Below are 16,503 nucleotides of genomic sequence, written 5' to 3' on the forward strand. Positions count from 1 at the left end.
AATCATTCCACTATCCAATGTCGGTTATTGCAATATAATATCAAACGTGTTTGACGGATTTATCTCGGAAGTCAGTCTCTCGCTGGATCTCATCTCTGAACAGTGTCCTTTCGTATTAGGGTTGCGCATCACGTTCTTATCTCGAGTACGTCAACCATGTCCGGAAGCTCAGGTTCCACCGTGTACGTTGGTAAGTTCGAGACAATTCCTTTAACATTCTTCGCTTTCGATTTATTTTTCGCTATCTTTGATTAGGCGAGAATGAGATACTTTTTTCTTTTCATAGAATTCGAGATATATGAACAATCAAAGAATAAATATTTTTTTTTTGAGAAAATTTCTTTGGAAACAAATGGACCCGATAGTTTTTTAGGTACCTGTAATTTTGGTTGGAAAATAAAGTTGATTGGTTCGGTTGACTAGAAAGCCATGGAATTTTTATTTTTGGGTATTTAAAGAGAAAATTTATAGGTTGATTATGAATTTTTTGCTGAATTTTCTGGAATGAAGCCTGTAACAGCCGAATTAGGCCATGGTCCTTTTATTGGAGGGTTTTTCGTTTTCTAGTTCCAAAAAACTAAAGACTCTGAAGATGATTATCTTCTATTTTCATTAAAACATCTTGATCCTGGAGATGAAACTTTGTTGAGAATTTATAGTCCTTGTGTGCGCGTGACAAGTTATCTCTATTTGAGTTAATAAAGGATCTTTTGTGGACCTATTTTTTCCCTGCATTGTTTATACTTTTCCTGATACTTTCATCCATTTGAAATAAGTATATTATGATGTGGTTTATTGAGATTTGGCTTCTGTTGCCATCGTTTTTAATTCGTAGGCAGACTTTTCTTTCCTGACTTGTATATTATTTGCTTGTACTCAGGTAATCTGGATGAGAGGGTGAGTGATAGGGTCTTGTATGATATTTTGATTCAAGCAGGGCGGGTGGTCGACTTGTACATTCCCCGAGACAAGGAAACAGATAAACCCAAAGGTTATGCTTTTGCAGAATACGAAACTGAGGAGGTTGCAGGCTATGCTGTCAGGCTTTTCTCTGGCCTTGTGACTCTCTACAGCCGAACACTGAAATTTGCGGTATGTCCTTGTTACCTATGGCTTTCACTTGCTGTAATTTTTTGAACGCCATTTTGCATTACATAGTCTCGTTCTTCTGGGATTGATATTGTTCTGTATCAGTCTAGTTTACTATCTTAGGTTCCCTAGCACTTTTATGTTCTGGTTCTTTCCGCTGTACTTTATCCAAGCCTGTATCCAATCAGTACACGAGGCTTGATGTGATGGAGACGTATTCCGTAGTTAACCTAGTCAGATTGAGGAATCACTAGTTTGATTTTGTGCCCTTGATGAAATGGCAGGCATGTGTGCAAATAGTAGTCTTCTAATTGATTGGTAGTAGAATAGCATTTGCTGCAATATATTGAAAAAACTGGGTCTACTTACATAGAAAATTTGAAAGATACAAATCTATATGGGTTTGCAAAGTTTGAAACCAAAGCTTGGTTGATGCTTTTCATTATGACATCTGTTCCTTGGTGAATAGATATCTGGGCAAGACAAACCCTCACCTCCAATGGCGGTCACACCCACATCAAATTCATCTCATAAACCAAGGTCCCACCTTGTGCCAGTTAACGATATGGAAATTTCTCAGCACTCCATGAAGTTGTCAGCACATTGCAGACTTTCAGCTTACCACGATAGTCCTTCTCAAGGTTACATGTTCTTTTCCTCTCTAATTCCTTATTTTCTTCTCCTTACACCCAAAAAGTTGTAATTGTACATGTTCTAAAAGAGCTTCTTTTTAATACAGTGCCGATCTCCCCTGGTGTAATTAATCAATCTAATGGATATGGATCCCATTTCAATAGCAACAATTATGAATACAGTCGGAGAGTTTTGGGGACAACATTGGATAGCATTAGCCATTTTAGGTCTCGCCGCCATGATACAAGTAACCCAATCTATTTTCCATCTTACAGTTAACCATATTAGATTGTTAGAGATTGAACTCCCACCTTGGTGAGTCGTTCTAATAATATAATCAGCATTAGTGACACTGTTGTTGTGAAGCATAGTTGAAGATGTGTTAACCAGTAAGTTAATTTGTGTTAGCCCTAAGCCTTATTCGTAGGTTGTGCCCATCATGTTTGTTATTCTCTGTAACATAGACTTAATGGGAGTAGTTCTTTGTTTCTTCTTTGGTGTTGTAGTTTCATCTAGTTAAAGTTGCTCTTGACTCCAATATTTCAATACCGTGTTTCCTAGTGATTGGTTCTAAAATCTTTTTTGTAGCACCTGATATTGGTTCTGTTTGCATGCTATTCTGTCACTTCTACTTCTTTTCTTTTATCTTTTAATTGCCTCTCTCTCTCTCTCCCCTCTCTCCCCCCCCCCCCCCCCCCCCCCCCCCCCCCCCCCCCCCCTCTTTTCTTCCCCCCTTCCCTTCATGTGCATCTGCAGGGGGATAGGGGTTTTGGACATTTGGAACGAGTATTTCTATTAAAGATCAAAGGATGTTGATGGGATGTGAGAAAGGTCAAATCCACTTTTCATGATAGCCTCACCCAAATGACTAATGGTTTAGAATCCCCCCTGCGCGGGGGGGTGGGGATTCTATTAGAGATCAAAGGATGTTTGATGGGATGTGAGAAAGGTCAAACGAGTAGGTGTAATTGTGTGGTCTTGTATGGCAGGGGCAGTTAAAAAACAATGCTTGAGATTTTGACCATTTAAGATCTGTGACTTCTAAGAGACTGGGTCGGGGGTCTTTGTTTGTAATCACTTGGCTAACTATGTGTTTTCTTTGATTTCTTTATATGTGTGGCACAAGTAGAATTTCGTCAAATAAAAGGAATGAATGAGAATAAAATGGAGAAACGAGAAAAATTTAACCACCCCTGGTAAATGTCTATATTGATTATTAAGTTATATGATGTCTTTAAGGTCATTAATATGGCACATGAAGTGGGTTTACTTTGGTTGTGTCGAATGTTTGGATCCTTCCCAATCGACTAATCTTGCGGACTGAGAGAATGTGATACAGGAATTTGTGAATCTTGTTCTTAGAGTAAGAGCCTTTCTAGCCTGCAAAATTACTTGCAGTAGTTTCTATGCAATAGTTTTATTGGATAATTATGACTTCAATGAGGCGAGCATTTTGAATGTGTCTGCCATGGGCTATCATTTTGGAGAAATCTAGTGCTGTGATTATTCTTATTTCTTCTATCTTTACTTGACAGTTGACTGAATGGTTATGATTGTGATGGTTCCATGGTTGGGACCTTGTGGGTAAGGCTATGTACATTTTTAGTAGTTTTCTTCTCACCACCTCTGCTCTCAGGAAGACATAAAATTTTTCATGCTCCAGCATGCGGATAAAGCTTCGAATTGAAATTTCCCTATTATTTTGTGTCGCACTACATTTTTTGACACGTAATTTGTTCATATTGGGAACACGGGATTATCCCAGAGTGAATTCAAACACAACTACATAGTCCACCTATTTCTTGGTGGTACATACCTAGTTTGGGGTTAAATACAGACATATACTGAACCAACTCCTGTCTTAAGAAAATACTCATCAACCGGTATAGCTCCCAGCAAAAAATGCTAGAGGTCCAACAATAGCAGCATTGATATACGTGGCAGGTTCCGCGTGACTGTAGTCAGTTCTTTCATCCGGGTAGCCATCGTCTTGGTTCGGACCACCAACAATGGCTCCAGTCAAGATGTTCGGATTGGGGTTTGATGAATACAAGTATGGTTGAAAACTGCCGTCACAACCTAAGCTTTGTGGATGGCTTGCCAATGAGGGCAATGAGGATCCTCTGTGGTGAATTCTCTTTGGAAAATATGGCCCATATCCAACCATGTACGATAGTTTTAGTGGGTTCTCTCCTAATATATAGTCAACCTGCAATATCCATGTGTTATTCTGTTTAGACGAAAGGAAAAAAATGAAAAGAGGAATAAGAAGAAAAGTGACCATATGGATCAGTTGTTCCTAGAACATATCATCTTCAATGACTTGCCTGTTTCTTTGCAAGGTTTTTTAGCGAACTCGGAGTGACCAAAAGGCTGCCACAGTTAAATGTGTGTTTCGTGGCGGACATGTACTTGGAATAAGTTGTGAGCAAGAATGTAATGGATGTAACGTACTGAAGGTTGCTTCCTGGTAGCTTGTAAATGAGCCCACCTTCACATCAAAGAAATTGATGGTTACTAATGAAACCCACAATTCATAGGGGTTAGGGAAAGGATACCCAAGCTCTAGGAAACTTGAACGGCTGTAGCTGGAACCTTCAAAATTTAAGGTTACGAGGCCTTTGCAGTGCAATTAATTATATAGGAAAACAATTTAGATGTGGTGTTACTGGTGGAATTATACCAATTCATTCTGGAGATCAGTAAGCTATGAAATTATGACTTTACCTTGTGTATATTGTGTACTTGAGAAGGGAGAGTTGGGCAAAATGCGGCACATGAAATCTTCAGCTTGTTGCTTGAATGGATCGAAGTTCTTATCATTGCTAAGCAAGGCTTGCTGTATGAAGGTAACCACCACGTCAACTTGTTAAAAAGTCTAAATAAGGGAAAAACTACAAAGATCGTTGACCTTTTTAGCGTTTATAGAGATCAATGCTGAGATTTTACTTGATGAAGAGCCCAAGAAAACTTTTAATTTTCTCGCATAATTGGCAGATTTCTGTGCAAATCTAGTAGTGTTTTTATTTTTGTCTATCAAAATACATGATTAGCTATTTTACCCTTGATAGAAGAACACGAGCACCGGCCAATTTGTTGTCCCAGCTGAACATATCGGTTCCATCATCAGCTCCCAGTGATTCCAAGATATTGAAGTAAGAAACATCGTTGGTAGCCCTTAGAAGCCAAGCAGCTCCCCACAGCAGTTCGTCCTGAAAATTATACAAGAGAAATAATCGATCAACTTCTATAAAAACTGCTCTCTTAGAGACAATCTCTTTCAAGACTTTGAAGTTATGCTTATTTCCATCTGATATATATACCACATGAGAACATTTTGCACGCTTTTTGATGTTACTTGATGTTACTTGGTTCAACTTGACAAAAAATATTTTCTTGGTCAAATATGTCATTACTTATCAAAAAAAAAAAAAAATCAATTATGCATGCTTTTGCAAAGTAAAAGCTAGTGAATGCCTTAAAAGAAAGACATTATATTTGAGTTCTTAATTGTACCTTATATCCAGAATATGAGCAATAAAATGGGCAGACGGCAGAGCCAAGCGAATCACTATAAGCACCACGATATTGCATTGCAAATTGAAAGACATTTCTGGCAGTGTTCAAAAGTAACATTGAGTACTTTGGATCAACCTTTTTGAAAACCATGGAAGCAGCAGCTAAAGCAGCGGCAGTCTCAGCAGCAACGTCGGAGCCAGGGTTGGAAGGAGAGACCCAATATATGGTGCGGGACGTGCCTATGTCCTCAGGCCTTGCCCAACACTTGTGGTCCACATTCGGGTCGCCAACCCCAACGTAGAGCCTTCCGGGTGTGGCTGTGGCACACTTTAGGAGGTAGTCTGTTGCCCATCGGATTGAGGCCCTTGCGTTTTGTAATTCTGGGCCCATTCGCTTTCCATATTCGAGCGTGCTCCATGAAAGCATGGTGGTCGTGAAAGCCATCGGAAAATTGAACTTAATGTTGTCTCCGGCATCATAGTAACCTCCTGTTAAATCCACCTGCCAATTGTACAAAACTTTTTTAAACAAGCTCAAACTATTATCACTTTTTGAGACAGCCAGACAATAGAACATAGGCTTGTGTACAAAATGACTTTATTTTGTCGTATGGTCAAAGGAAGTTGCATGGCATATATAAGTATATAACGAATGCAATAAGCAGGTCAGTGGTGGAAATGACACCAAAATAAAATTTAACACAAAAGGGTGATCATATCAGTTTAGGTTCAATATTATGGAGGTAATAAAGAAAAAACGAAAATGGATTGCATGAACACACTATCGAATATTGCCTAAGAATGAAAAGAAAATATTTTGTATTAAAAAAATATAGTAAAGAAATGAAGTTTTCAATTCTAATGAGTCGTGAGAGGATCAAAACAAAATAGTAGACAAACAACATACATTGGCAAGCTGTCCATCAGATAAGCCAGAGTTGGACCTCCAAGTAATTTGCTGGGTTTTGGGGAGCATCCCAGACCTCTGGCCTTGGAAGAACAATATGGACTTTGCTAAGGCGTCTTTGTAGTTGGGGTTGCCTTGGACGCTCGCCAAAACCAAGAAAGAAGAGAAAAACAAGAGGCAGAAAGAAGCTCCCCTTATCATTGCCATTGGTACTCGTTAAAGCGTCAATATGGTGTTTTTTTTTTTATTTTTTATTTTTTTTTATTTTTATTTTTATTTTTAACTTTGCTTCGATGATAACATGATGCCCTTATATATATATATATATAAGAACCCGAAGGCCTAACGTACTATATTTAGCACAACCATTTCGTTGTATGCCAATGGAAGACAAAACAAATGCTATATATTTACACCTGATATAAGGGCAGCCGTCTTTTTCTAAAACTGGACATCCTATTAACCTCTTTGGGAAGCCCCTGAAATTGAAGCCATTCCTTCACAACTCCATTAGATCTTGTTTATCTGCCTGCAGCTCCAATTAATCTTCATGCAAATGTGTTCTATCCTCGAGCTTATGTTTTGATGTACAGGAAATATTAACTCATCCCAAACCACCAACACCTTCCAGTACTTAATCTTTCTTTTCTAAAACTAGACGTCCTTTAACCTCTTTAGCAAGCCTCCCTCGTTCTAAGGAAATCTGTTGCTCCTTTAACCTCTCGATTAGCTAGGGTGTTCTATCCTCAAAAAAACATATGCTTTGATGTTCTGCAACACCAGCAAATTACTTTTTTTTTTTTTTTTTTTAATTTAATTTAGTTTTATTGTTCTCGTCAAGTTGTAATTAGTTTCAAATTACTAGGATCTTGATATGTTTAGTCATTTGATTGCACGTTTTTGGGTTTGGCCAAATCTCACTATGTATAAAGTACCGCACATCCCGCTTCGCTTAAGATGGTACAGTGGCATTGGGCCATTGACCTTAATATATTATCTCCTTTTTATTTCATTTTATTTTACAATCATGACTTTAAGCACATAATTCATTCACATGTCAAGAATCATGATATTGTAGGAACTCGGTTATCTGAAAGGGCAAATTTTTTCATTCACGTTCGCACATATAGTTTAACTTGAACATCAAGGCGTGATATTAGAACGTTAAATTGTACACGTTCGAACATGAGTGAAATTAGGTTCCACATATATTGTCTAACAATTAACGGGAGAAATGTCCCGCCAAATTTTTAAACACATTTGAATGTGAATTTCCATGTTCGAACGTCACCTCAACACGTGCGAACGTACATTTGTATTGTTTGAACGTGAATCACATATTTATATATTTTTTAAATAATAGTGATTTATATAATGTTCTAATTACACACAATATGTAACATAATTATCTAACATAGTAATGTATATATGACATAATAATGTATATATTAGATAGTATAGGGTATATATTATATATTATTTACTAGTATATATAGTAATGTATAGTATATAATGTAGTGGTGTATAGTATATTATAAGTTAGTAGCTCATGATATATTAGTATATAATAGTAGTTTATTATATATATATATATATATATATATATTATATACCCCAACAATATATTAATAACACTAGTATAATATTAGTATATATACTAGTGCATAGTGTTATTAGTATAGCATATATTATTAGCTTATAATATAGTAGCATACAATATTAGTTGTTAATTATACGTATTAATATATTAACAATACTAGACTAATATAGTATATATTAAAGTACAGTGTATTAGTATAGTGTACATAGTGTATAAGTATAGTATATTAAGTATATTACATATAGTACAGTAATAATATTCTTGATCAATAATTACATATTCACAATATATAACAACTATTATATATTATATTATAAATAATATATTATCTAGCATAAATTATAAAAAAAATTATTCTAGAGACGTTTGAACGTACCAATATAACGTTCAAATATATCGGGAATTAAGTGACAAACATTCGAATGTACAAATATAACGTTCGCATGTCTCAGGAATTAAGTGACGAACGTTTGAACGTGCAACTAGTAACGTTCGGATGCCTCTCTCGCTCATTAAGTGACGTTATTATAACGTTCGAACGTCAGTGTATATAAGCTTCTGTCAGAATGCGAAATGAAATTCCAAACGAAATCCGTAACCTGTATTCATTCTTCGCAACCGTCACAAATTGCCGCCAAATCCATCACCGCCGCTGTTAAACTTCACCACAAACGTTACAAAAGAGGTAGGCATCTCTCTTCAACCCTTAGTATATTTTTTTACAATGTTTAATGGAGGTTTTGGGAGTTTCTGAAATCCATTGGTAGCTAGATTTTCATCTTGATTTTTCGACCCCCACGGGTTGTCAATGGCCAAACGGCCACCGTAGAAAGTTTTCTTGAAGTGTATATTTCATTTCTAATATGGCTTTTGACTACTTTCATTATGTTTAAGGTGTTAGGGAATGACTGAGTCGACTCAACTATTCCTGTATCGTAACTATCAAACGTTACAACCTCACATTCGAGCGTTAGACCTTTCAAATGAGGAAGACGACAAACACATTCGAATGTTAATCAAATAACGTGCAAACGTTCTACAATATGTGCGAATATAACAAGAGTACGTGCGAGTGTGTATTTTACATTCGAACGTATGTTTGTAACATTCGCATGTCAAATCGTTCATATTCTTTAGCATCACATACGTTCAAACGTTAGTCTTACATTCGAACGTTTATTTCACATCCACTCGAATGTGAAACCTTTCAGGTGTCAAAAAGATCAGAAATGTTCGAATGTCTTAATAAATATGTTCAAGAATGCGAACATAAAGTTTAAAATGTTCGAACGTATAAGGTTAACGTTCAAATGCGAATTATTTTACGTTCGAACATGTTTCAGAAATAATTTAGATTACAGTATATAATATGCATCATATTACTAATATTGCTATTTTTTTTTCTTTTAAGACATAGCTCATCTTCTGACGACTAGGAAAATGAGGAGGGAAGGAACAAGCCAGGACACGTCTCTAATCGGGGCTCGAATAGTAATGTCCAAACAAGAAGTCCTGATCTAGGAGTTCGACGAACTCAGATGGGAGTATAAGAACCTTAGAGACGTGTTCACTACCAGAGACTGGACGAGTATCTGCATATTGAGGAGTAGCATATACTCCTCAATGGTTCGAGAGTTTTATATGGGGATGTGCTTTATGCTTTAGGATGCATCCTTTCACACCATGACTATACGCAGTATTCAGTTCTAGATCTCGGCGGATGTCATCGCCTAACTTCTGGGGATTCGTCACGTAGTTGAGACATCGACTACAGAAGATGCTCAGCCTAGGGATGGATCCCGAGTAGATGCAGATGTAGGCATTTCTACGTCATCTACTAGCCCAGTTCACCAGTCGGAGGCTGGGGGTACTGATGAGGAGGATGACGACCGAGATGAAGATTTCTACATCTTCACTGGGAGAGATCGAGAGCAGCTCGATAGGAAGAACTCCTTCAGCCATGTACAACTCTTCCCTTTTTCCGTATGTTACATCTTATTGTTACAACAAATGTAGATCATGTGGCACATAAGGCCACATTTAGTCAGACTCGTACATAGTTCCTTATACAAGTGGCACGTGGAGAGCCCATCGACTTGTCATTTTGTATTTTTGAGAGGATCTGTTACGAGGTAAGTGTCATCTCCACGGATAACCTCCCATATGGAGTCATCATTACCTAGCTATTACTGGCCCGAAGTGTGCCACCTCAGGCAGAAGAATGGCTGACAGAGCAGATTAGCCCCATCGACATGACCACACACCGTCGGAGCATTGGACAGGGGAGGGGGCATGCTCGACGTCAACGTTGCCCTATACCAGGTCTTATTCCTCCGACCCAGTCTGGGTCCGTTATTGCTCCCCATATTGAGAGTACTAGTCAGCTGCCGAATGGTACATCTAAGGGAGATGTGCGCCTTGCTTGGCTCCATGTGTGCCCTGCTTAGGTTGATGCGATGATCTCAGATATAACTGCACACATCGACCGACAAATTGCGTTAGTATAACAGAGTGTCACCAAGGTTGGTCATCGGTTAGATATCTTAAATGAAAATGTCAACACATTGACTAATGAATTGAATACATATGTAAACAATTCGTACTGAGTATTTTTCACTTTTATCATGTTGTTTACAAAATTTTATCATATTTTGTACTTTATTTTTATTATATGTAATGAACAACAATTCTCAATCTTTTTTAATGTTAGCTGTTAGCTTATCCAACATTAATATTAAATCAATGGACTTCAATTCTCAATCATTTTTAATCTGAAATATCCAATTTTAATATTAAATCAATTAACGTTCAAACGTTGGCGTAAAAAATTTTATTTTTGCACTTAAGTAGCCTCAACGTTCGAATGTCTAGAGCATGTTCGAACGTGAATATGTATACGTTCATACGTAATGCAATTTCCCTGTTGTCTTTAGCGACGATTTTTACAAACTGTCACAAAAAATTCTTTTTGGTGATTGTTTAGAAATTGTCACAATTGCTAAACTGTCACAAAAATTTATTTATGTTGTAGTGATTGCTCTTCGATCTTATCTATTTTTCTTTATTCTCATTTTTTTTTTTTTTAAAGTTTACAAGGTATCGATCAATTTCGTAACTGTTGGGAAATTGGGTATACAAGGGGGATATTCTTGACGTAGAAAACCTTCAGATGCTTCCTCAAATGAATTAGCTGAAATATTGTAGTACTTTGACCTTATACTTCCAGTACCAAACGTACGTCTTGAAGTAGAGACGCGAACCAAACATTAAACAAGGATTAATTAATGAACAAATAACTGATAAACATAAATATTTTTTGTTGGGTGAACCCTGTCTAATCTTTACCCACCTTTCTGTAATGTCTACAAATTTCTTAATCATATGCATCATCCACGTCCAATCTACTTCGGCGAGTCTAGCAACTTTTTTACACAGTTTTGTCACTGTTTCTAACTTTTTTTTACAAAATTTTTTATAAAAATACCTCTAATTTAAAACAAAGTTGTATAAAATGTTGTAAAAAATATTGTATGTAAATTATTTTGTTTTTTTTTGTTTTTATCATAAAGTTGAAATTAGATTGATATACATCATAGCAGTTTATTCCCATGCATTGGACCATTGTAGGACCCATTTAGAGCTAATTAATTTGAAGAAACACATCGACTCACTCGTGCACTACTAATCCTCGTGTGTTTGGTTTATGCCAGACAATTAGTGTACAAAATTGCCTTTGAATGTGGAAGACAAAAGTCCCTGATTATGGGTCTTGTTTTGAGGAACTTATCAAGAAACTATAACTGAAAAACAACGGCAAGTATCTCGAAATTCTCTATCTACCTAATTCTATATATTCTCAATGTCCAAAACTACTGTAGATCAGTAAATGGAAGGCGCAAATGGCGAGCCTTTACGGGTCCCTAGATCACGCTCAAAAATCGGCGCCATTATGGTTTTAAGATAAATTGATTTCTGTAGGGACGAGTGAATATTGCTTTTGGGTTGTAATTGCTTTCAATTGATTCTCTTAATTTCTTGGGATCTTCTCCCCTTTCTTCCCATTCTTTAGGACCAAGTCTTTGGCATTCCCAAATATTCTCCCCGCCGCTTGCTTGTAAATTTTCTTCGTTTGTACGTTTTAGTTTCCCAGATAGATAGATATAGCTATAGAGAGAGAGAGAGATGATCTTCAATATATGTTAGTATATATCATCTAGGATTTTCTTTCTCGAATTTTAGGGTAATTATATTTTTTTGCATATATTTTTTAAAAAATACTTTAGGTACAAAAAAATTACACAAAAGTAAACTATAAATTGATGTGACTTGATGTAATATGTTAGATTTTAAAGTTATTTTTATTATAAAATAAATCTAACAGATCTCATGAAACCACGTCAATTTATAAATTTACTTTTATATCTCTTTATATCTGTAACATTTCTCATATCTTTTATATTATAGTTTCATGAATTTTTAGGACATGTGACACCACTTACACATTTTAGATCATAGCCTTGCATGCTTTGAGCAAATTATGTGGCTCCTTCATATATGTCCTTGCAGCGTGCGCATACATATCAGCGACATAAACTCAATTAATCAGCAATTAATCAGCCAGACAAGTGGGTTTGGCGCAAAATTAGCAAAATTGAGATGACGGCTAGCTAGCCTAATCCTTTTGGAAATTAATATTAATTAGCTTGATTTGAGAAAAAAGGTATGTTTGGATTCTCAACTCCTTTCAATTCATTCAACTCATCATTACAATTTTTTTAAATTTTAACATAAAATATAATAAATAATTCATTTTTTTTAAATATCATAATAATAATAATATTAAAAAATAATATTCTAATAATATTTTATAATCTCAATTCAACATTTAAACGTAAACTTAATTAGCAATAATCGGTGAAAGTCTCCTCCTCATAATAACACGATTTTTTTAGTGATGGCTGCAAACTGATCAAGCCTTTGAAGTTTCCATGGAATTCTTGGGAACAGTCTCATTGGAATTGAATGCTTTTTACGTCTTTTAATGAATTGTATAGTGATCAATATAGTACCTTATCCAAGCTATCAATAATTCCTTATAAGCTTGACTATTACTCCAAATATCATTACAATTAATGTTTGATACCAAGTACGTATAACTAGCATATTGATCAAGCAACTTTTGTCCAGCTTACAGCAATTGAAATTGCTAATACACGTTGGTGATAGCCATTCTGTGCATTATTAATCCTGTTCCGAACATTTCTTACGTACATGATTGACATATATAATATTACAAATTACAAAAGGTGTGCTAATTTGACCATCTTATTTATTTTTTTCACCTAACCTCTATGGTCTCTTCACTTGCCTAAAGATCAGATCTTTATGGTAAATTGTAACAAGGCATCATGATATGGAAAAGTAGCGGGTTTTCATCATTTTATTACTCTAATAATTATTTTTAAGATATATATACATACCTTTCCTAGCCCGAGTGCGTGTTTGCTAATTGTCTAGCTCCCAAACTTTCAGAGACAAGAGCAGTAAATACCTGATCTGATAGTTATATACCTTATCATTTTGGAGAAATCTAGTGCTGTGATTATTCTTAATTTCTTCTATCTTTACTTGACAGTTGACTGAATGGTTATGATTGTAATGGTTCCATGGTTGGGACCTTGTGGGTAAGGCTATGTACATTTTTAGTAGTTTTCAGCTTCTCGCCACCTCTGCTCTCAGGAAGACATAAAATTTTTCATGCTCCAGCATGCGGATAAAGCTTCGAATTGAAATCTCCCTATTATTTTGTGTCGCAGTACATTTTTTGACACGTAATTTGTTCATATTGGGAACACGGGATTATCCCGGAGAGAATTCAAACACAACTACATATTCCAGTACCTATTTCTTGGTGGTACATACCTAGTTTCGGGCTAAGTTCTACAGACATATACTGAACCAACTCCTGTCTTAAGAAAATACTCATGATCAACGGGTATTGCTCCCAGCAAAAGATGCTAGAGGTCCAACAATAGCAGCATTGATATACGTGGCAGGTTCCGAGTGACTGTAGTCAGTTCTTTCATCAGGGTAGCCATCGTTTTGGTTCGGGCCACCAACAATGGCTCCAGTCAAGATGTTAGGATTGGGGTTTGATGAATACAGGTATGGTTGAAAACCGCCGTCACAACCTAAGCTTTGTGGATGGCTTGTCAACGAGGGTAATGAGGATCCTCTGTGGTGAATTCTCTTTGGAAAATATGCCCCATATCCAACCATGTACGATAGTTTTAGTGGGTTCTCTCCTAATATATAGTCAACCTGCAATATCCATGTGTTATTCTGTTTAGACGAAAGGAAAAAAATGAAAAGAGGAATAAGAAAAGTGACCATATGGATCAGTTGTTCCAAGAACATAGCATCTTGAATGACTTGCCTGTTTCTTTGCAAGGATTTTCAGTGAACTCGGAGTGACCAAAAGGTTGCCACAGTTAAATGTGTGTTTCGTGGCGGACATGTACTTGGAATAAGTCGTGAGCAAGAATGTAATGGATGTAACGTACTGAAGGTTGCTTCCTGGTAGCTTGTAAATGAGCCCACCTTCACATCAAAGAAATTGATGGTTACTAATGAAACCCACAATTCATAGGGGTTAGGAAAAGGATACCCAAGCTCTAGGAAACTTGAACCGCTGTAGCTGGAACCTTCAAAATTTAAGGTTACGAGGCCTTTGCAGTGCAATTAATTATATAGGAAAACAATTTAGATGTGGTGTTACTGGTGGAATTATACCAATTCATTCTGGAGATCAGTAAGCTATGAAATTATGACTTTACCTTGTGTATATTGTGTACTTGAGAAGGGAGAGTTGGGCAAAATGCGGCACATGAAATCTTCAGCTTGTTGCTTGAATGGATCGAAGTTCTTATCTTTGCTAAGCAAGGCTTGCTGTATGAAGGTAACCACCACGTCAACTTGTTAAAAAGTCTAAATAAGGGAAAACTACAAAGATCGTTGACCTTTTTAGCGTTCATAGAGATCAATGCTGAGATTTTACTTGATGAAGAACCCAAAAAAACTTTTAATTTTCTCGCATAATTGGCAGATTTCTATGCAAATCTAGTAGTGTTCTTGTCTATCAAATTACATGATTGGCTATTTTACCCGTGATAGAAGAACACGAGCACCGGCCAATTTGTTGTCCCAGCTGAACATATCGGTTCCATCATCAGCTCCCAGTGATTTCAAGATATTGGAGTAAGAAACATCGTTGGTAGCCCTTAGAAGCCAAGCAGCTCCCCACAGCAGTTCGTCCTGAAAATTACATTATGAATGCTTTTTTCAAAGTTAAAACTAGTGTATGCCTTAAAAGAAAGACATTATATTTGAGTTCTTCAATATTGTACCTTATATCCAGAATATGAGCAATAAAATGGGCAGACGGCAGAGCCAAGCGAATCGCTATAAGCACCACGATATTTCATTGCAAATTGAAAGACATTTTTGGCAGTTTTCAAAAGTAACCTTGAGTACTTCGGATCAACCTTTCTGAAAACCATGGAAGCAGCAGCTAAAGCAGCGGCAGTCTCAGCAGCAACATCAGAGCCAGGGTTGGAAGGAGAGACCCAATACACGGTGCGGGATGTGTCCATGTCCTCAGGCCTTTCCCAACACTTGTGGTCCACATTCGGGTCACCAACCCCGACGTAGAGCCTTCCGGGTGTGGCCGTGGCACACTTTAGGAGGTAGTCTGTCGCCCATCGGATTGAGGCCCTTGCATTTTGTAATTCTGGGCCCATTCGCTTTCCGTATTCGAGCGAACTCCATGAAAGCATGGTGGTCGTGAAAGCCATCGGAAAATTGAACTTAACATTGTCTCCAGCATCATGGTAACCTCCTGTTAAATCCACCTGCCAATGGCACAAACTTTTTTAAAAAAGCTCAAACTATTATCACTTTTTGAGACTGCAAGACAATAAAACATAGGCTTGTGTACAAAATGACCTTATTCAACGGCCTGGCTGGCTGCACACATGCAAATATAAGTGATATTTTGAGAGTTGTGTATGGTCAAAGGAAGTTGAATGGCATATATATATATATATATATATATATATATATATATATATATATATAACGAATGCAATAAGCTGGTCAGTGGTGGAAATGACACCAAAATAAAATTTAACACAAAAGGGTGATCATATCTCAGGTTCAATATTATGGAGGTGATAAAGAAAAAAAGAAAATGGAGTGCATGAACACACTGTCAAATATTGCCTAAGAACGAAAAGAAAATATTTTGTATAAAAAAATAGTAAAGAAATGAAGTTTTCAGTTCTAATGAGTCGTGACAGGACCAAAACAAAATAGTAGAACAAACAACATACATGGGCAAGCTGTCCATCAGATAAACCAGAGTTGGACCTCCAAGTAATTTGCTGGGTTTTGGGGAGCCTCCCAGACCTCTGGCCTTGGAAGAACAATATGGACTTTGCTAAGGCATCTTTGTAGTTGGGGTTGCCTTGGACGCTCTCCAAAACCAAGAAAGAAGAGAAAAACAAGAGGCAGAAAGAAGCTCCCCTTATCATTGCCATTCGTACTCGTTAAAGTGTCAATATGGTTTTGTTTTTTAAACTTTGCTTGGATGATAACATGATGCCCTCATATATATATAAGAACCCGAAGGCCTAATGTACTATATTTAGGCACAAATTAAGGCTTTTCTTTCCATTAATAAATATCTTTTTTAATTG

The 16,503-nt window shown here is 36.7% G+C and overlaps 3 protein-coding genes across 3 annotated transcripts; 1 reads left to right on the forward strand and 2 right to left on the reverse strand.

Annotated features, from left to right (window-relative positions):
- The first annotated feature begins 9 nt into the window (after positions 1–9).
- On the forward strand, positions 10–2,312 carry LOC121249656 (RNA-binding protein 7). The gene is made up of 4 exons (XM_041148387.1): positions 10–190; positions 881–1,092; positions 1,559–1,730; positions 1,829–2,312. Exons 1-4 carry the CDS (start codon positions 157–159, stop codon positions 1,999–2,001), a joined length of 591 nt encoding a protein of 196 aa, XP_041004321.1. The 5' UTR covers positions 10–156; the 3' UTR covers positions 2,002–2,312.
- A 1,083-nt stretch (positions 2,313–3,395) lies between these two features.
- Positions 3,396–6,389, reverse strand: LOC121249658 (endoglucanase 9-like). Its single transcript, XM_041148389.1, has 6 exons — positions 6,148–6,389; positions 5,239–5,742; positions 4,785–4,934; positions 4,450–4,561; positions 4,050–4,213; positions 3,396–3,931 (listed from the first exon to the last, which is right to left on the reverse strand). The coding sequence occupies exons 1-6, from the start codon at positions 6,352–6,354 to the stop codon at positions 3,599–3,601; spliced, it is 1,470 nt and encodes a 489-aa protein (XP_041004323.1). The 5' UTR covers positions 6,355–6,389; the 3' UTR covers positions 3,396–3,598.
- A 7,134-nt stretch (positions 6,390–13,523) lies between these two features.
- On the reverse strand, positions 13,524–16,401 carry LOC121249657 (endoglucanase 9-like). The gene is made up of 6 exons (XM_041148388.1): positions 16,138–16,401; positions 15,154–15,657; positions 14,912–15,061; positions 14,584–14,695; positions 14,184–14,347; positions 13,524–14,068 (listed from the first exon to the last, which is right to left on the reverse strand). The coding sequence occupies exons 1-6, from the start codon at positions 16,342–16,344 to the stop codon at positions 13,736–13,738; spliced, it is 1,470 nt and encodes a 489-aa protein (XP_041004322.1). The 5' UTR covers positions 16,345–16,401; the 3' UTR covers positions 13,524–13,735.
- Between the last annotated feature and the right edge of the window lie 102 nt (positions 16,402–16,503).

This window comes from Juglans microcarpa x Juglans regia, chromosome 2D, assembly GCF_004785595.1.
Source record: "Juglans microcarpa x Juglans regia isolate MS1-56 chromosome 2D, Jm3101_v1.0, whole genome shotgun sequence".
In the NCBI taxonomy this organism is placed as follows: Eukaryota; Viridiplantae; Streptophyta; class Magnoliopsida; order Fagales; family Juglandaceae; genus Juglans; species Juglans microcarpa x Juglans regia.